Raw genomic sequence first — 22,408 nt, forward strand, 5'->3', positions numbered from 1 at the left:
AATATAAAATATATAAAATCATTAACAATAATAGAAACGCAACAATGGATGCGGGTAGAACGAATTCTTAGTTTCAGTTCTACCTCACTAATAGTTGTTCCCATAGAATATGTAAACTTTAAATTTACTTCCATTGACCCTTTTAGATTGTATAATAAATATATATATATAAATGTCCAGGTTAAATTATATTCAAACTTTTCAACTTTCAACTTTCGAACTTTAATTTTTTTTTCTTTCTCACTTTCTCACTAATCTATTTAATTGTTTGTATTGCTCTCACTCTCGCCTACGAGCGGTGTTGTGAGGGCACAACACAAAAAAGTGCAGGGTGGATGTAATGATATGCTCACACATCATTATATTAAATAAACTAAAATCTTACAGAATAATAAATAACGGCCAGACTGTCGTTCGTAGAAATCGGTCATCCCCAATAAAACTATTGTCACCGACGATCTGCCGCCGAAGAGAAATCTAGTTCGGGGAAATACAAAAACGTTTGATAAAACCGCCTACCTCTCTCTGGTCGGCGCATATCCGTATCGTCCCTAAAACCAGTGCATGAGCACCAACCACCAAAGTAACAACCTCTCAAGTACTAAAGAAAACCGATTTCAACGAGCGACAACTGGACTTCTTATGCAAGCAATAATCAGTGCGTTCGTTAATTCAATTTGTGTATTTGAAGTAGTACTTTATTTTATCTAAAACCTAAAAATCCTACAATATTGTCTACGAACAACTGCGAATCAGGTAAGGCATTTAATATAATATTTTATATTTATTGCGTTAATACACTTTATGTGCTTTTTACATAAAATTACATTGTACGGTGTATTTGATCTAATTCTCGAATACACGATCTCGAGAGCCCTCCGAACACCTGGAGGAAGGTAATAGCTTAATTTTACTATTTTAACTTCTATTTTAATATAAATATCGACAGGAGTCGTATTTATATTCGTATTTTTATTTTATCTTATTTCTAAGTTATTACAAGTATTAGTCGCACATCATATTTATGTACCTAATATATTATATTTTATAGTGTAACTGTTATTGTTTTATACTTACACTCGTGTACTCATATTGCATTATTAAATTATCCAAAATTTATTTTTGATCCCAAGCGAAGCGAGGGTGATTGCGTTGTTTCAACAATAATGGTTTTTTTTTTTATTTTTTTTTTATTTATAAACTATTATTTTAGTAAAAAGCTTATGGCCCTCGCACTTACAGTCGTCAAAGCTTAATCTAATAGAAAAAATGTCAAAATAAACTATGGTGTAGGTATACTATTGATTATGATGTGTTTGATTTCACGTCCAAGCTCTCCTGTTAAAAGGCTTTTGTAAACATACTCCAAAACGTAGGTACCTATACTTAATGTGCATACAATTTAATTTGATTTAAAACATTAATATGCGATGCAGCTATATATAGCCTACCCCTTTTATTATTAATGAAAAGCCCGTGCAGATATATAACGTATTGTTTTAAATGCGTGAAACCGACACCTGTGACCTATGAAATCGAAACGTATACACTTGGTACACATACTTAATATATATAATATATAGTATATATATTTTATCAATATACTAATTATACAAATGTTTCGGTGCTTTAGAGGACAAGGTGTTATTTTTTATTAATTTATTGATTAGTAACGCCTACGAGCACAGAGATTACAGTTCATATACCATATTATACAAATAAACTAAAAAAGCGGGTAAGTGGAAATCACTCTGCTGTACGGTAGGCCACACGTGGGTGACTGTAATGCATGGTGTTAAATTTAAATTCGATTATCTTATATCATTGGATACGTACGAAAAATGATTCTAAGCGCAGACGGTTTGTCAGCCTAGGATATTTTATATTATATTTATATTGTCATTATTAATAAGGTAGCCGGTTGAATTGAATTATTATTATTATTTTATTACCATATTTATATATTATAATAATATACTTTAGAGGGGGGTGGAGCGGACTAAGCCTCGGTTGTGACGCGAACCGACACCGGTTCGATCCCGGCCACGGGTGGCATTTTTCTTCGGGCAGTCACGGTGTCCGGAGAGAGAGGCCGCCATCCCACCCGGGCATGACAGATACCTACGGGTGCCCACTTGCCAAACACAAAAACGTGTTCCTCCAACCGTTTCCTACCTTACCAAAAACCCTGCAGTACCATCCTACAGCTAATGGCCTCAGTTGCCGGGCTTAGGACCAATAAAAAAATATATATATACTTTAGAAGTTTCAAGTACCCACGAATAATATTCTTAAAATATAACACAAAACTAAATGGTTCTTCTTCATTTAAATATCTATTTTATCATAAAATAACTATAAAAAAAACTGTGTTTTATATATTTTAGATTTTTTGGTTACAGAATAACCTATTTACGTTGAACTTTATTTTAAATTTTCAATCCTTGGCTACAAAAGTTGGACATTTATTCATGAATAAAAAGAATGATCTTTAATCTTTTAATAATAATGATTTGTATTATATGAATTGTTCATCTAAAAGTTTTCACAACAAATATACCAGTGGAACCCTTCAATATTATTATAAAAAATATTACATTCAAGTTATTCGAAATCGTTATCAACTGTTATAGGTTGCTGATGCACACCTATCACGCCTATACCTATGTATAATATTATATATGTTTTACATTACGGCATTACCTACAGTTGTATGACCAGCAATTAGAAACGGTTTTGGAATGATTAATATTCACACATATATTCTAGACTAAGCACCACTATACACGTATACATTAAATTAATTTGCGTTGAATGATATATTAGTTTTAAGAATGTTTTTTTTTGGTTTTTATGTAATGTTGTTACAAGATAAATTTCAAATAAAAATATATTATTCATCTGTATTTTATAATGCAGTGCCTACATAATCCTTTTACTTAAACGAAAAAAAATAAAGTGTCCAACTTAATATTGATTATATTGTTTCGACGCAAATTATGTTACGCTGAAAACAAAATTCTTCTCTAAAAAGTTAAAAATACCTAAAATTAATTTAGACAACCACTGAACCACTGACAATATTGGCTTAACTGTGTACACTGAAAATTCAAGAACCACTTTGTCATTAAATCGAAAAAAATATCGTCGACAATACACAAAACAAACATCTGTTAGACCTTTTCGTTTATTAAACAAACATTGAAAACTTAAGTTTAGTTTCACATATTTTTTTTTTTTTTATAATTTCCAATTGTATTATCTACACACCTTATTTATACTGGAACAATACTTACAATCAATTAACTAATTATAAACGTTCAAAGTCAATTCTTTAATATGGTGAAAGTGAAACATTGAAGTTTATAACGGAGGTTTACCTTAATAATATTATACATCAAATGTAATGCTGCTCCACACACCTTCCGGCTTCCTGTTTACCATTATTTAAACGTGATCAATCTATGGCAATCAGTTCGGCAAATGAGTGAATTCAATATTACACATTAAGTATATATTTTATAATATTGATCAAACGGATGGAAAATATTCCCATTGAGTGTACAAACATTTAATGAATAGAAATGAATAGTATGATTAAGAATATAAAAAAAATCTGTATTATTATGTAAAAAGGAATATAAAATTGTTGGAATTCTGAACACAAAATATTATGTATTGTACAATATTCATATACAGTCATACATATAAATGTTTACATGAAGATCATATCTACAGTTTATTTAACTTTACATTTGTTTTTCCTAACAAGATACATTTTATTTTATTATTATTATTTTTAAAACGAAACAATTTACCGTCTGTACACGAAGGAATACAGCAAAGCATCTATACTTGTTATATGAATATTATCATACAGATTAAATTAAAGTCGATCTATTCACTTATAGTTACAAAGTTGAAAACGATAGGAGTCTTTTTTGTAAGTATTTAGAATTTAAACCGTGACGTATCGTCAACAATATCCGTATACTGCATAGTACTCGCTAATATAATATTATGATGCATTGCTCGTATCGCTCTCCTCAAAAAACCACTCCGATGTCGAAAGTCTTCTCGTAGGTCGTAACTGTTAAAGACGACTGAACAATAGCTACACAACAATATTGTCGCAGTACACATTATTATATACCTATATAATGAACAATTCGTTTAGATCTTATCGTATATCTACTTAAAACCACCGAGAAATTAAGCAAATAAAACGTTTCGACAATGTTTTTTCTCTGCCACTATATAATATATGTTGTTGGACAAAATAAATAACATGATGTGATATATATAGGTACCTACTTTGTGCGCGACACTAGACACTAGACAGGTGCGTGGTGCGTTACACTGTGGGTGTGACTAATGGATTTCCGTGAGCGGTTCTCTGCAGACAAGTGGCAGATATTAAACAGAAGCTTCGCAATATACAATGGCAGTGTGCAAGATCAATTTGAGCAGAACAAATATTCGGGTGTTCGCACACCGTGGCACTTGATACTCATGTGCTACCGGGTTGCAAGGAGCACTTAAAATTTAGGCGTGGGGTCCTATAAACTCGCTCACGGGGATTTCAAAGTGTAAGTATATAATATAAACTCGCCCTAGACGTTTTTCTTTTTACGCGTCTGTATACACTGTGGCGTAATCTTTTTAACGCCGAGCATCTATTAAAAATTAAAATTTTCAACACGCGTGACACACCGCATAAAGACAGGAAAATCCATTTTAATTAGCATGTCAGTATAATACAAGTAAGTCGTTGCGGATAGAAATTGATTTTAAAAGTTTCAAACGACCGGAACACTATATTCGAAAAAAAAAATCCGTAAGAGACGTATATTGTCGTATAGGTACATATTAATATAATATAATATGCGTTACGATATTATAATATTGTCGATAAATACAAATTTGATTTTTTTATATTACCGGCGGTAAAAATATTAATAACTACACACCATAAGTATAATATGCGACGTGCACATGTAATACTCATAAAATGTATTATAATTTTATTTTAATGGCTCGCGTATCGTGGCCGGAACGAGTAAATAATATTATACGAAAGTAATATTATTATTCGATCCGTAACATTTTGTAATAATAATAATTAAACTAATGAACAAATAAAACAAATGCATTGTTTTTCATTCATGCACGCAGAAAAAATCTATGGACCATTGTTTTACATACTAGGCGTACTATAATACAATATGTTATTCATATCAGTTAATTATATTTATATTTTACTATAGCAACGCATTTTGTCAAGTGTATTAAATTTGTATGCTTTCATATTTTGTATCATACGATTAATCTAATAAACGTTTTAAATCAATAACATTAAAATTAATATTAAACATCAAAATAACCGACACATAAAAAAATTACTGAAAAAATCACATCGGTATTTCACATCGTCGTGACATACAATTAAGGTAGCTGTAGAACACGTAATATTAATTATTATTAACACGTAATACAGATATTGCTTCTAACGCATTCGATGAACTATATATTAGATGTCACAACAAAAGAAAACAACGTCATCGGGGCAAGTTCAGCGTCCTAGTTTAGCTCCAAAAACTCCTGTCAAAAATTCCAAAACAATAATAGTGGATGCCCACTATAAACTTGGTAAAAGAATCGGCAAAGGAAATTTCGGGGAGGTTCGAATCGGAAAAGACATAAGAAACAACGAAGACGTTGCCATAAAAACAGTATTTTCATGATATATCTATAATAATATTTAGAGAATTTAACAATTTTCAACCGTCTTGACGTTTTATATATTTATATTATAAATTATCAAATGAATGGTGAATTAAAGGTAAGCACGACAAAGTCGAGATTATAATATAGACATAGGTATCCATTGTTACCCATAAGAGTAACCGAGTAGGTAAGTATTCGACATTCAAAAAATATACTCTTTAAGTCTTTTTTTTATGAATCGCAGCTCTAAAAAAAGTTTGAAAAACTTAATTTTGTTATTACCTATTGTTGTGTTATAATATTTTATAGTTCATAATGACATAGGTTCTAGAGAAGTATTAACGTACAGTTTATATAAAGTTGAATTATATTATCAAATTGGTATAATATACACTGTAATAATAATAACAATGATTCAATAGATCTTCAATGGTATGAACAATTGTTAGTTATATTATATTATTTCATATTTTCATGTTATTATTATATCATGAAAACGTCCGATAGCTACTTACAATAAAATCTTTTGTTTTCGCTCAAAACTGTATCTTTAACAATGAATATCTTTAATATTGTCCTATCGTTTCTTTTTGGTCAAACCCTAACTCTACATTTACGCGCGACCAACTCAGTTTAATGCAGACATGCCAGTTTTTTCTACATTCAATATTGTTACAGACAATTATAAAAATATGATACATAACGTTCATCTATTAATTGGTCTCACAACGGTATTACAATAATAACATAATAATATGCTGAAATACTCATGTAATATGTAAAATTTAAAAATTTAAAAAAATAATAATAACTTACTACGCTACATAGATGTTGGCACTTGTAATGTAAATAATAAATTCGTGGTTATTTTTTTATTCATTATCTAGAAGTTTTTTCGGTTTCCTAAAAACTACGAATAATTTCAAATATTATTCTTTAATATCGTTTGTGTCCAATGTCGTGTTGTCATTTCGAATCATTCCATAAAAAAACTGAAAACTAGAAAAAAACACTAATGATAAAAAAAAACAAATTAATTCAAAGTTCCGTTAAGTATCTATTGCTATAACAGTAAAATTATGACTTTTCTTTGATAAATTGTTCATAAAAAAAATCATAACTTGTAAAATTATTTGAGATCAATTCAACCAAATCGTATTAAACAAACTGTAATGATATATGTTCGGAAAATGGATTTTTAAAAATTGAAGTAAATATTATATTTACAATTAAGGTAAAACAAATAATAAAAATAAATACATTTATTAGTATAGTAAATTTAATTATTTATTCAGTTTTTTATACTACGTAGGTAATACGAAATCGGAAATAAGTTATACACTAATTATTATAACTTTGAATATTAAACTGTTTCTGTTCTCATACTGTTTTTCCATCGAGGCTACTATTATATTTGGCTATTTTAAATTATTGGTTACTATTCCTTAATTGATAAATATGTTGCAATACAATATTGTCTGGCCAAAGAATTATAATTTTATGCCCAGAGATATCATTTAATTTATTGTTGTATCGACAGTTGTATATTGTTCTATGGTTGTATACTAATTGTAATAATAATATTATATCTTATACTATGTTTCATAATTTTAAATAACAACGATTACCATTTACAGTATTTATCACAGCTCACGATGCTCACGTGTTACTTAGATGCACTAATAACCATTTTTTGAGCACCTACAACACCTATTAATTTAAGAACAATGTATTTAATTATATGCAACATAACGTTAATTATAGACTATAGTTCATAGTGTTTATTTTAGACTGATAAATCACATACAAACCTAGGCATAGTCATGCTCTCAGAGTATGCTTTCTTTTATAAGTTTATTATTTACTAATATATGGTACATGCGTGGACGGTGATCTATTAACTATTCAACTATGAACCATCGACTTTTCCTGAAAACATGAACTTTAATTAGTTGTTTATTATATTTTCATTGCCATTTATGTAATTAAATCACGCAAATATTTGACTCGAGCATAGTATATTAAGAACTTATTTATAGGTATACTATTTATATAGTGATAATGAAATAACGAACATTTTGTTGTTAAAATAATTATGCCATTTTACCAACAGGACAATTGAAAACAATAAATTAATTTTACTTATAATAAATTATTATTATTTATAATATTTAATATACAAATATTTATAAAATTTAATTCAAAAAGATATTATTAATTATTATCAAGTTGATTTATGTTTAATTTTTAAAATGATAAAAAAAAAACTAAGTCGTAAGCTATATACATATTCTACTACAAATATAATGAATATCATTCTTTTCTTTTTTTTTGCAGGAATCAATTACAGCGAAAATACCACAGCTCATGTTTGAATATAACATTTATAAACAATTGGGAGCAACGGGTAAGTGATTCGTAGTCCATAAATTCGTGGGTACAATTTGAATACTGGGTTGCAAATTCTAGATAAAATCATTGTAATCAAATGTTGCCTTAATCTCACCTCGAATACGCATAGAGTGGTGTGTCTGGAGGATTTGACAAGTTTACACCGAAATTACATGAAATGTCATATCTTCCAGATACAGCCTTATTATAATCATCTATGTGCCTGTATCTTTATATAAAAATGTGAAAATGAGATATTATATAAAAACGAATGTACGTTTGGGTGAGGCTTATTGTCTTGAAAACTACTGAACCAATTGGAACCAAATTGTTCAGACCCCTTCTTAAGGTGTTACGGAGTGACTCGCGCTTCAAAATTTCGTTTTTACTCAGTCAAATCGAAAATGATTTTATTTATACTAAGGATTGCGAAACATTATTATTTTTTTTTGTTAAATTATCCGTATGTTTGTAGCTTATAGAATCATAGACTACTCGACCCATTTTGACGAAAATTTCATAGATTTTTCTAATAACTATCAAAAAAATTTAGGTTAGGTTAGGTTTGTAGTTAGAAGTAGTTTGAACCACGTTCGAAAATATACCAAATACTATATTCAATATAGGTGGATTGCCCATGGAGTTCACAGAGCTATCAAATAGGTTAGGTTGGACCAGGGATGGTAAATCCATGGCAGGAGAACATTTTGAGGGCACTCAAAAATTATAATATTCATATTATATATATTATTTTTATCTTTAATAATAAATTACATCACAATGTTAGTACTACTTATTCGGTACCGTTGACGTCTTTCAGAAAGATTGAAAAAATTAAAATTCGATACCTAACGAATTTTCCGATAGTTATTTTCTTACAATATTGAACATAATATATATTATAATATTTTTCATAATTTGATGGCACGCTCGGGAGATAAAAATAGGTAATTTTTGGCACGTAGCGTCAAAATAATTTGCCATCCCTGGGTTTGATGATTTGCCCGTTATGTATCTACACTAAAACCAATATACGAAAATATGGCGCCGCATTTTTAATTTGTTAAGTTTTTCACGTGCAAAGTACGGGTTGTACGGCTAGTAAATAATATTATAAATCGATTAACGTATAGGCACATAGCATAAATGTATACAGCCGCGAGACTGCTAAACTCTATAGGTACATACTAATATTTCGTTTTATAATATTTCATTAAAAAAATATTTAATATGTACATCGTGTATTACATTTTTCCGCACTATCGGTGCATATAATTTTTTCTGCCGAATATCATATTTCATCTCGATACCTAATTTTGAATAGTCAATTATAAAAGTGAAAAATATAGTTATCTCCCAGCCTTTATACTATAATAGGTACTTTATTGTCGTCCGAAATGAAATTCCCTTCAAAAAAACTATAAAGTTTTAGTGTATGGGAAACATTCTGATACTCTCATTCTGAACTCGAAATATTATTACGCAGATAAAATGCATAAGATGAAAGGCATACCAAAAGTTTACTGTTACAAATTAGCCGGGACACAATACAATGCTTTGGTGTTGGAACTGCTGGGTCCGTCTTTGGAAGATTTATTCAGCGTTTGTGAAAGGAAATTCTCTTTGAAAACTATTCTGATGATCGCTATACACACGGTACTATTGTAAATAATTTACTAAATACGTTTTTGACGCTTTACACACAGTCATTGCAACCGATCACTTTATAATATAGTTGCACAGGATAGAAACCGTGCACGAGAGGGGAATAGTGTACAGAGATATCAAGCCCGAAAATTTCGTCGTCGGCAGGAATCTACTGAAAAAAGATAATACCATTTACATAATAGGTGATAAATGTTGTTCGTCGATTACGTATTGATTTTACTTTTAAACGGTAAAAAAATTACCAGATTAAATAATAAACAGATTTTGGACTGGCAAAAGAGTATATCGACCAGAGAACGAAAAAGCACATACCTTACAGAGAGAAAAAAAACCTGACCGGTACAGCTAGATACATGAGTATAAACACTCACCTCGGAAAAGGTTGATTGATATTATGACGTAACAGTATAATAAAACTGCGTTCAAATTTGTTCGCCATCGCAAACGATTATTTCAATATAGTTCGTAATTTCATATATACACAATAATCATTATCGTTTCAGAACAAAGCCGTCGAGACGATTTAGAGTCCTTGGGCCATATGTACATGTACTTGGCGCGGGGCTCTTTGCCTTGGCAAGGGCTGAAAGTACAAAACGCAAAGGAACGATTTCAGAAAATTGGCGAGATGAAAAAAACCATACCGATTGATAGCCTTTGCGAGGGTTACCCTGGTAAACATTTTTGATAATATGATAATATGATAAATACCAGGAATATTATAAACATATATATAATCTACATAATACTCAATTAAATGAGTAAAAAAAAAAACACATTGCTGTCTATGTCTATTAAATGTTTCAATTTTGAGACTTGACCCCAAAATCATCGAGAATACAATTATTATTGTCAATGTCACCTGTCAACAATTTAATTATTAGTTTTGGTTGGATTTCTTATAAATTCGAAAATATGATTTTGAGTAGACTTCACGGCGTGCACGTCAAATTTTCCTTCCAAATACTTGTCGTATCACCATTATATTATATATTTATCCATCGCAATCTACAATGGGGACATAATGGTACTAATAGTTATAAACAGGGACAGCAAAAAACCGTTTCCAAATCCTCTCAAGTATTGTATAATATATTGAAATGAAAATGATTGTGTATTGTTAGAAATGGCCGAATACATGCAATACGTCAGACATCTCGAATTTTACGAGGAACCCAATTACAGATTTCTCCAACATATTTTTAGCAACGCCCTTCATAAAAAAGGATTTGAAGACGATCAAATGTTCGATTGGATTGGCAAATAAAAACGGTGCCTACTTATTTATTTTTTATTACAAACATACAATGAAAATATGTAACGTAATTCATTTTAATGTCGTATCGTTTTTCAGACGAAAAACCAAATTATCACAATCATATTATAATAATATAACTATAATAACAATTATTGTTTTACTCGCAATATTGTGTGGAATTGAAGAAGCTACTTGTTTTGTTACAGATATAATATACGTATTTGTTTAACTGCATAAATACTTTTGACTGCAATACGTTTGAAATAATTTAATACACTGTGTAAATGATAAATAGAGAGCAATATACTTAATTTATGCATTCATGAAAATGTTTGTTCTAGAAAATTACTTGCCGTATAGCAGTGGAAATAAATAAATTTATATGTAATATTACATTTTGTATTGCAATTTACTATCTGTTGCATATTTATTAAAAAAAAATAATAGTAATAATAATAATAATAATAATTGTATAGAGTTAACAAGTATAACATTTGCAACGAATAATTACTTTCAAATTCAACTTTTTCAAAAAGTATATAGAAATACTTTTGTTTATTATGATATTATATTAATCGGACTTAAATTAATTTTAAGGTGCATTAATATATTTAGTTTTTAGTATTCGTTAAGACATAATTTTTACATTAAAAAACCATATAACAAATATATAATAGTACCTATGTATATGTAGATAGGGATATCCAATTAATTGATTTATTGTGTAACCATAACTTATGTATTAAATATTAATCATTTTTTATTATTTTTTTTATTATAATAACCTGACATCAACATAGTTTATTGGCATTGCTTTAGAAGATAGATGATAATTTATTTATTTCTACCAAATTAAAGTTTAAAAAAAAAGTGTATAAGTGTATACGAGTGTGCGAATGTAGGATTTTTGTAATTAAATTCAGTAAGTATAACGAATAACATTAAATAATTTGCCGAAAAAAAACTATTATCTAATAGCATGATAAATTATTAAATAATAAATTAAAAGGAACATAATTAAATTTACAGAGTCCGGTGCAATCAGTTTGTGTTTGTTATTATTTCAAATACTTTTACTAATAAGTAATAGGTACAGTTATATGAAAAGGTTATCAATACCGCACCACATTATGTAGTTGTTTATATACAAAGATTTTTGGTTTCGTAAAATTGCACAATAATTCAAATTATCACTTATTACGAAGGTAGGGGTTTATTATTTGGGATATAATAATATATTATTTAATCTATTTCAATAATATGATATAAGAATGGCCATATGAAATCGTTCAATTAAAATTTATTGCAATATTACATTTATTTTTTATTCGCATCGCTATAACATTAAATATAATTTTTGCTGACCTCGTTTTTCGATTTATAAACATAAGTTTAGAACACCTATTGTTTTCCCTGTTGTGTCCGTCCGTCCGTTAGTTACCAGTACCTAGGTAGGTACATATAGTAACAATTGATTGTATTAAGATTTTATAACCACAATTCTATTCAAAGTAAATATAATAGTAATAGTCAGTATTAAAAAATTCAAAATAATATGAGTATTTAATATTATAGATTCATATATAGTAGCCAATAGTAAAAAAATAGACACCGAAATATAAATATATTACCAAATAATTATTTTCAAATTCTAAATATGGAATTATGGCTTATTGAGTTGTATTAAAATATACATTTAGAAACCGGGACTTTAGGACGATCGCAGAGTGAGCTTTCCTAACTTGTTTTATTTCCGACAGCAGTAATAAAATAAGGAAACTGTACTTTCGTTTTTCAATATATTAATTTAAATCTAAATTATAGTAAAAAAAATCTTGTTTTATATAAAGGGTCTAATAAATACGGAAGTGCCTTAAGCATATTTTTCCTCATTTTAGATTCTGTGTGGAATTGAGAATATTATATTGGTTTATCGACGATGGGGTTTTATTATTTTTTTTTTTTTCGATTTGTTTGTGCTCATATTTTTTCCTAGCTGTAACTTTTAGCGCTCCAAAAGTTTCACGTGGGCCTATTTAGTATTTATTTATTGAAAATGTCTGGTAGTCGTTACTTTAAAGATATTATTTTGTTAATTTATCATTACTTGTCCCGAGTGTCAAGAAAAATATTCTAAAAAAATCATAATGGTAAAATAAAATGGCACGCCTTATTCTAAACCAAATTGTTTTGAATAATTTCATAGTTATTTGAAAACTAATGACCCTACACATTTTGAATGCACACAAATTATTTATTTCACAAGGTCAATGTGAATATTTCCAAGCAAAAATCTACCAAGTTAGGCAAACTACTAATTTCCTTTAAGTTATTTTTTGTAAAGTTTTATAATTTTTATTTTTATATACCGGAAATGCAATCAAAAAAAAGATGTAAATGTATTAATTTTTGGCCCACTTCACTGTTAACCCGGTCATTAACATCATGTAATTAAATATCTATACTTTTATATAAGCAATCTTTAAAGCAATAAGTTCTATGTTTATATTAATACAAAAAAGTAGCATTTACCGTGGAAGTCCAAGTGCCTTTTTAGTGGAGGGCGTTTTTTAATTCAAGAACACTCAGCTTGAATTTTCTCTCCTCCGCACACACTTATTATACTATAAAATAATAAACGTGAAGAGTTTTAAAAAACAAAAAATACCGTTGTGTCACATGCAATAGTCAACATTTTCTGAAAAGTCATTTGTTTAAGACAACAATAAAATATAATGAAATCTACTTTAAATTATCTAAAAAAATATATACGTTGTTATTGTTTATAGCGTTTTGATAATTTAATTTTTTCAAAATTGTATCTGATAACCTAATTGTATGACGTGGGCACGCGCTGACGTCAAATAATAATTATGTCTGTACATCGACAGGTATGCATATCAACTCATAATATTATGTATGATACATATTTTATATAAATATTATAGTATAATAACTAAAATGCGTTTTAATTTTACCGTATAGCTTAAACCACTGTTTTATTATAATATTATAACGGTTCAATTTATATATTTTTTACTACTCCAATATTTTCGCAAATATGTGTATGACAAACACCTGCAGAGTATATTATTATAATATTGTATTTAGTTTCTGATTTTTAACCACAGGGCGTTGTATTTTACAAAAGTTTAAATCATTTTTCTTCGCTGCTGACCGCCGCGTTACTATTATATAGGTGGGTTAGGTACTATACAAAAATGACAAAACTCGTTAGAAAACGTTTCCATTGATCGTGATTACCAACTTTAATATTATATAAAACGCGCCGATTTGGTTTGTATAATATTATTATTGTTGTCGTTCCGAACGTTTTTAAATACTTTATAATATTATATTATTCACTTAATTAAAATGCTTTAATGAAATTGAATTCGTTCACGAACACCCAATGGCACTCGAAACACGTCCGTGCCATAGTCGGAAGATAGAGTAAATGTTGTTTTAATAGTGGTAAGGCGAAACAAAACTGCTGTACAAGGTTCCAAATGCAATATTCAAGTAACGATTTGAATAAACACGACGGAGGATAATTTATTACCTCGTCCACTTGTAACTTAAATAACGGAAACTACTTTCAAGCAGCGAAGATGGAATACAATAACGACGACGACGAACACGAAAAATATGCATTATGTACAGCTGATACACGTCCTATATAATATAGCAGGTAGGTACTTACCCGTTTACAGTGGTCGAGACTTGTTATTTAGATTTTTATTTCACGGTTGTTAATTAAATTAACTTTTTTTTACGACAATCGATAATATTCAGCACGGCCGCGGTGTCGATCGCGATGATTAACAACTGAAAAATTTAGGTTATTTTATAACGATAAAATAATACACGTCTATGTGAGAGTATAATACTATTGTGCACAAAATTATAATCCGTTCGCCAATCACCGCAATATGCATTATATGTATTGTAAGTTCTACAGACGATATTATTATGTAAATATTTATATTGTTCGAAATAAAATCAAAATAATAATATTAATTAATTATACCTGACACCATGATACTCGCCTGCAGATATTTTAAATCGGCAATCTTAACCGGTGGTCTATCATGGACCCCTAGGGGCTCCGTAGACGGTTGCTCAAGGGTCCACGGAATAGCTGAGCGAGTTTTTTTTAAACAACCCGAAAATTGAACAAACCTATAGAAACTGAACATTTATATTGTACATTTTTATCGTGAACTTTATTGATTTATCAATGGCACACCTATATTATACCTATATCATCGTCTAAAATATGTACGTCCCATGATATATACAGCATAAAATATAATTAAAATATTTAATTATCATCTAATCCAAAATACGTAAATTAGTAATTATTTTAACGGTAAGTGTTTAAAAGAGCGTTATGATAGGAAGTACACAAAGAGTATATTAAGTAACTATAATATAGCGCAGAATAAAAAAAGGTAAAAATTGTATATAATATGTATAGGCGCAATTTGGAACGGTCTAAGGGGGGGGGGGGGCTTAGCGCTTCTAGTTTTATTTAAGACCCCTCGCTTTTTAAATATATTCATTCTTAAATCCATAATCAGTACCTATGTCTATTAATTTTATGCATGATATATATAACTATTATGTTACCCATAATATGGGTGGCCTTTATTCTTTTATGAATTTATAGCACAATGCATTAATTAACCGTTAGGATTTTATTTTAATACTTACAAACGCATAAAATGTATACGCATTGAAAATTTAAATTTAAAAGTTACAACATTTGCACAAATCACGATAAACCGACGAAGTAGCCATCTATACCTACCTTGTGTTTGATGTAGTTTAGTCGTTAAAATATCTACCGAAATAATTAAAATAGATGATTTCATGAATAAATAAATAAGGATTTCCTATATTGGCACTCTATATAATATAACACCTTTATCCATAAATTAGGATTTTAATAGATTATTATAATATTTTGTTGCGTCTAGGTAAATGATATAAAAAAAAATTGTTATAGAACATAATATTATTAAGGAATCACTGTAACTTGTAAGACACAATATGGAATAAATTTAAAATTGTTCATTAGATATGAAAAATCGCTTGCATGGCTTTTTAGGTGAATTAGCTGATGAATGTATAAAAATAATATCATATTTTTTTCATACTAAAAATACAAAATATAAATATTGTAATAATTACATAAAATTAAAACCAGTATAGGAACGGGTCAAAAAAAAAAATTCTAAATAGGCCAAACAATCTCGCATTTTCAATTACGTCACTTAAATTCAAAGAGATAACGCCGTCGTTGTACTACTTAGGATTTAGGAATACCTAAAGGCTAAAATATTATATTGTATATATTTTTTTATTTGTAAAGCATTAAAAATGTTCGATAGTTTTCGTCATTTATAATTCTTAAATACATTTTTATGAAAAATTTCTCAAAATAAATTATATAAAGGTCAGAATATAATAGTAATAGTAATAATGAAAAATGTATGATATTATTTCCAGAAAATGTTTTTTTTAATGTAGGTTAAAAATGTATAATAATATTATATTTTACGGAATATACAAATTTATTTTTACTCAGATAAGTTGTACGGTTATTATATTATATTCCACGTTTATTTATTCTTATACTTTAAAAATGTTCGTAGGGTTGTTATTCTTACTATACACATTTTGTAGATATTTCACCCACATATATATATATATATAATAATTAAATTCACTAAGTTTCATAAATTTTTTTGATGTTCGAAATGCAAAACATCATTAAACATGTTCAGAATAATAACGTTGTGCGCGAAACGCTGTAACGCAATATATATATACCTACATTAAATACGTTATATTTTTAAATATAATATATATATATACACTTTTTTTTTTAATGCGTCGCACCTCATTTAATCTGCTTCCGACTGCCATCATATCCGATTTTAATGCTCAATGGCCTTTAAAAACGAGTTCACGTACGCCCTCCCGCTCTTCCGGCCCTACACCAGCTATATAACAACTTCCTTCGTGTTTATACACATATATAAGTACGCGCATTCTCTTCTCCTTTTTATATTTTCGCTCTCAAACCTTTAACTTTTTTTTTTTTTCCGTTTTGTACTTTGCTCGTCCCATTTTGTTAAAACAATTTTGACGTACACTATTATTTAACCTGCGGGCAAGAAAAAGGCAATATCGCGCGTACATAAAATAAGAGATATTTTGTTTTTTAACTTCGCGACGGCGGCGGCGGTGGTGGCGCCTGCTCAAGCGTGTCCGACAATGCGGGGGTCCCCGGAGCGATAAGACTCGACGGGTGATGGGGTGCGTGGTGGACGGGGCACAGCAGTGAGGGGCTTTAGAAGATTTATGGGCAGGTGCGAGGGGAGAGGAGATTAAACTTTGGCGACGTCGCCTTTGGTTAATCGCCATCGCGCGTATACATGCATTCATGCAGGTATATATATATATATTATACATGTTTGCTCACACACGCACACACGTCTCTATCGTGTGTGCATTATCGATTGTGTCTGCAAAGTGCAAACACACACCTGGCCGCCGCCCGCCCGCCACTTGGTTGTATTTAGCCGTCCCCCGTACGAGCTTTGTTTGTCCCCTTTTTTCCAACATACTTTCATAAAAGAAATGCCGAGGAATAGCCGCATCGACTGTACACATCGGCTCCTTTGCTCCCGCAACGGTGCCCATCGAAAACCATATTATTATTATATATATTGTACAAGTAATAATAGCGTAGTTTTCGTACGAAATACGCATTGCTATAGGACCGCACATAAAATGTATATTAAATGTATATATATATATATAAACAATGCACCATTATACCCGTGATGGGTTCGTAAAATCCAAGCTCGGGTTGGCTGCGTATTATTACATGTATAGTAGGTATTATCAATGTTATTTTTGAATAGTAGTATTATAAGTATACAGGTTAGCGGCACTGCGTGAGCTTGAAAACATAATAATACGAGTACGTTGTGTAAGTCGAAATATGTGGGATATGCGACATTATTCGCTAACTTTTTAAGTTAATTCAGTTGACTTACTCTAACAACGTAATACATATTATTATGTTAATTTTATTTCAATATAATAACTAACAAGTATATTATACCGTATATTATACGCGTTATATTATAATAAAATATTATAGTATGGTTAGTTTGGTAAACTTCATAAGACAAGAGAATATAATATCTAAGGTTGTGTATTAATTTGTTTTAATGTATAAATAATTCGTCGAAATGAATAGTAAAGAACTTTACTGTTTAAAAAACGTAGTAGCAATGTAGCATATTTCGCAACATGATTAGATTCATTAAAATACATTTGGGATTTCATTATTCAGTAGTATTTTTTTCTTTTAAAAAAATGTTAGTATATTTAACTCGTGTCAAACGAATCTTTATAAATGTTTACCTTCGGATTAAGATTACCACTCAATGAATACTTAATGAATAACATTCAAACGAAATTTTAAGTCTCTCGGGAAATGTATTCAAACAAAATGCATTCCAGGCCACTATACTATACATACCATATTTCTTATTTTCTTATTTTCTTATTTTCTTAATTTGAATAAATATATTTTAAAAATCAAAATAATTAAAAATACCAAACACGTAGGCAGATTTTATTTAAATTTTAAACATTCTACACGATAAAAAGCATTACCTAAGTGTGACTGTAATAATATAACGTGATTTAAGTGGATACTTTATAATACTCGTACAAAGATAAGTACATACGATATAGATAAGTAAGTACTATAAGAGCCTATGAATATAATATCATTCAAACATCATATCCTTCAAATAATTGCTGTGAACAATTTTAATGTTTCTGTGCTTAAAATAATCAAGCTATGAGTTAAGCATGTGTTTATTAATAGACATTTAACACAATACATAGGTACCTATATATAGTATTTTATCATTAAATAAATAAATATGCTATAATGAGCCACAATCAATTTTTTTACAATACCTTATAATATACCCAAATACCCAATATCGTATACTTTGCGTTACAGAATAGGTACATAATAAGTACGTTCAAATATTGATTATAACTACAATACTAGAACGGTATGTTTTATTTTTAACGATTTAAATTTATTGTTTTGCACTCATATACCTTTATCGTTTCCGCTTTATTTGTATTTGAATATGCATAAACGATAGTCCAAAGGACATTAGGAAATAGCGACCTGTACAAACAAACAAATTTGCTTTTCATAAAAAAAATATTGTATAATAAATGCCATTATGTTATGTAGGTAGGTATATCTATTGAAATGTAAGTTGTAATAAAATACCTATAATAACATTTATCTGAGTTTTTCATTTTATCAATTATAATATAAATTATAATTATATTTAATAGGTACTGAAAAAAATGTATAATTCTAGTGTTTTACATTCGTTGTTTAGATCCTATCTTGTTTTTCATCCACAATACAAAATAATAACATTATTCACCATTTTTATTATGATCCCGTCTTCGTCCAACCTTTTACGAGATCAAATATCATTACATATACATATTATAATAATAACGATATTATCAACAACTTGTTTTTCAATCTAAAATAAAACGTTCCCTTAGCTCATTTACCATCAAAATGCATGGATAGTATAATAATTAGGATTATGTATAGGTTGTACCAATATACCTATTACAATTGTTTTTGTATAATATACGCGTGTTATGATATGCTCACACCACAATAACTTAACTTTGGAGGGCTGAAGCGTGATTCATTTTCTGTTAAAACATAGCTCACGACTTCAATCCAGCGACTGGAACCTTACAAACCTTACTAAATAAACCATATTCAAAATTCAAATTTAAATACATTGATATAGAATATGAAAAATGTACAACAGTTAAAGCATAGTACTTATAGAGTAGAATTCAAATCTGCTTTCAAAATTTAAATCGGAACACCCTACTGAGCATAGTGATTGAAGTCACTAGCAGTATTTTTTGAAAAAAAAATGTTTGTCCTCTTATAAGGTTATAAGAGGTGACACGTGCATGCGCGTAGGTGAAATGACAGACGTACATATCCGGTCTCCATGATGCTCCTATACAACGTGATCGGTACTACGAATTCGGAAGTACACACCCTAATGTTATTTACTTACAACACATTCACAAGACCCATATAAACTGAAATATAAAATGCCTAGTTTTTACTCCTTAGAAAATATTACGCTCCAGCCCCCTTAAATAGTTTAATAATAAATAACAGCACGCTTGTCGTGGCCGGCTGAACGGGCATCTTCCGTGTAAAATATATCGTACAACAGTGCAGCCGTCGTAATGCGGTCACGTAGTTTTGGGTCAACTCGTATATTCATTATATTCATTATTATAATGACATATCAGGCCCTCATCTATGCCCCCCGAGAGGCGAGAACGGGCGGCCGAAAAGGGGATCTCATGTCCGAAACAAAGATAGCCCTTGAAAGCACACAACCCTTATTTAAGCCACCTACCACTATCTGGCCAGTGTGATCCGGTGCCGTCCGATTTCCAGTGCTGCGTGCGCACCAGCTGTCTTAGCAACAACCTGTTCTTTTAACAGGTGGGTGTACCTATAGAATCCTGCGAGCGACAACTGCTGAATATTCTTTTATAACCAGCAGTAATCCGTGCGTTTTCTTATTTCGATTCGTCTATTATGAGCACCTTGCGTCACCTAATCCTACTACACCATAATCTATGTAAGCAGCTGCGAGGTCAGGTAAGATACACACATATTTTACATACAATTATATTGTATTGAACGGTGTTCTCGAATACCGTGACCTCGAGAGTCCATAACATAATATTGTACAACTTTAAGGCGATTGAAAGCGGCGATTTTCTGTCTCTGTTTACCACGCGTGGAGCATAGGAATTTAGATGTGTTTTCATTCCAACGTACTGGTTGATCAAGTGAAGCGATATGAATTCTAAAAACTGATTTGAATTTTTCGTCAAGTCTGCTTGAAAACGACTTTCTCAGATTTTTAAATTTTTGATTTTATTTTCTCCAATAATAAGATAAAAATTAATACTAAGATCGCGAGGACGTTCGCTTTTTAGGTGTCATGCCGTCGTGGACGCATGTATAATACTGAAGCTCATTATAAATTGTTGAATCGTCTGCGAAGAAGGCGACATAACAAAGGATATATAGTGACTACGTGGAATATCAGTTTACACAGCTTAGAGCCTCGAGTACGCCAGCAGACATTTTATAGACTGTATGCCACAGATATTTTCGTTTGAGTTGACAGAGAATGATCAGTTCAATGAAAAATAATAAATTACATTAAATAAGAATTTCGGTGTATTGATCATTTTTAGTTTGTACAGAATATAGTACTTCGTGCCATATTTCGTCGAATCTCCTTTTAGAAATCTCAACAAGAACAGCACCGATATGAAAGTGCTTTTCGAATGAAATAGTAATATTATGCTCTGTTATTACAAGAAAAAGTTGTAGTACTGTTGAATGATTTTATATAAACCTAAATTGAAATGTTGGGAAATGTTATTCGCAGTGTATAACTTTTTTAAAATATTTATTTTAAGGAGTTTATAGTAGGTACAGACTTATTGGTCTATAAGGATTAGTTATGTGAAACAACATTTTTGGGATTTTTTTTTAAAGTATCTCTGGTGGTATTATCCAGTCCAGTGGTATGTGCCCAAATCACAAAAGAGAATTAAATAATTAAACTCACTAAGACGAGCCCTTTAGCAGGTAATTTTTTGAACACAATATTAGTGAGTGGTTGTACACTATTGTACCTACCTTTAGCGGTAAAATAAAATCAGGATCACTGATGTCGTATACGTCTGTATTTTGTTACTTTTTTTTAGTTTCATTAGAACAGTTTTTTTATTAGTATCAGATAATTATGATTTTATCATTTGTTTACTCTGGGAAAATATGCAGTGCACATTATAATTAAAACGTGACCAACCATGATATCATATCTACGGAAAATAATATTATATAGAATCGATTACTTTGTATGTATTTAGAAATATTTTGAAAGTTATATAGTAATACAGTTAGAAAATCTGTTTTATATAATTTCAGGCGATACTATATTCAATATTGTTTATGTTATTAATTTCTTATTAATATGCACACAATACTGTCATTAACATGAACTTTAATGATTCTGAAACGGATTATACTATTTAAGAAAATTAATTTTTATCTTTCATAGAAAATGGTTTTAAAAACTATAAGTTTTAAATTATATTTCAATATTAAAATAAAAGTAAAATGTGAATATCTATTTATGCTTTGATTATACTGAAATAATATAA

The 22,408-nt window shown here is 29.6% G+C and overlaps 1 protein-coding gene and 1 long non-coding RNA gene across 4 annotated transcripts; one reads left to right on the forward strand and one right to left on the reverse strand.

The window, feature by feature from the left end:
• Positions 1-4,246: 4,246 nt before the first annotated feature.
• Positions 4,247-11,361, forward strand: LOC132950831 (casein kinase I-like). Of its 3 annotated transcripts, XM_061022421.1 has the most exons (8): positions 4,247-4,589; positions 8,065-8,134; positions 9,605-9,774; positions 9,854-9,968; positions 10,048-10,167; positions 10,290-10,460; positions 10,911-11,058; positions 11,141-11,361. In XM_061022421.1, exons 2-7 carry the CDS (start codon positions 8,095-8,097, stop codon positions 11,051-11,053), a joined length of 759 nt encoding a protein of 252 aa, XP_060878404.1. In that variant the 5' UTR covers positions 4,247-4,589; positions 8,065-8,094; the 3' UTR covers positions 11,054-11,058; positions 11,141-11,361. The 3 variants fall into 3 exon arrangements, with proteins under 3 accessions (XP_060878404.1, XP_060878403.1, XP_060878405.1); XM_061022420.1 differs by having other exon boundaries at positions 10,911-11,361; XM_061022422.1 differs by lacking the exon at positions 4,247-4,589 and adding an exon at positions 7,897-8,001 and having other exon boundaries at positions 10,911-11,361.
• LOC132950833 (uncharacterized) lies at positions 6,384-13,721 on the reverse strand. The gene is made up of 4 exons (XR_009665252.1): positions 13,577-13,721; positions 7,539-7,656; positions 7,356-7,437; positions 6,384-6,726 (listed from the first exon to the last, which is right to left on the reverse strand). It is a non-coding gene; the product is annotated as an uncharacterized LOC132950833 (long non-coding RNA).
• Between the last annotated feature and the right edge of the window lie 8,687 nt (positions 13,722-22,408).

Source organism: Metopolophium dirhodum, chromosome 8, assembly GCF_019925205.1.
Source record: "Metopolophium dirhodum isolate CAU chromosome 8, ASM1992520v1, whole genome shotgun sequence".
Classification (NCBI taxonomy): Eukaryota; Metazoa; Arthropoda; class Insecta; order Hemiptera; family Aphididae; genus Metopolophium; species Metopolophium dirhodum.

What these genes read in the sequence shown, in the direction of transcription:
- LOC132950831 (XM_061022420.1), top strand. Translation starts at nt 8,095, where the DNA reads ATGTTTGAATATAACATTTATAAACAATTGGGAGCAACGG. An exon ending in TGATGATCGCTATACACACG is followed by an intron (nt 9,775 to 9,853) that starts GTACTATTGTAA and finishes TTTATAATATAG; the next exon opens with TTGCACAGGATAGAAACCGT. An exon ending in AAACACTCACCTCGGAAAAG is followed by an intron (nt 10,168 to 10,289) that starts GTTGATTGATAT and finishes TTATCGTTTCAG; the next exon opens with AACAAAGCCGTCGAGACGAT.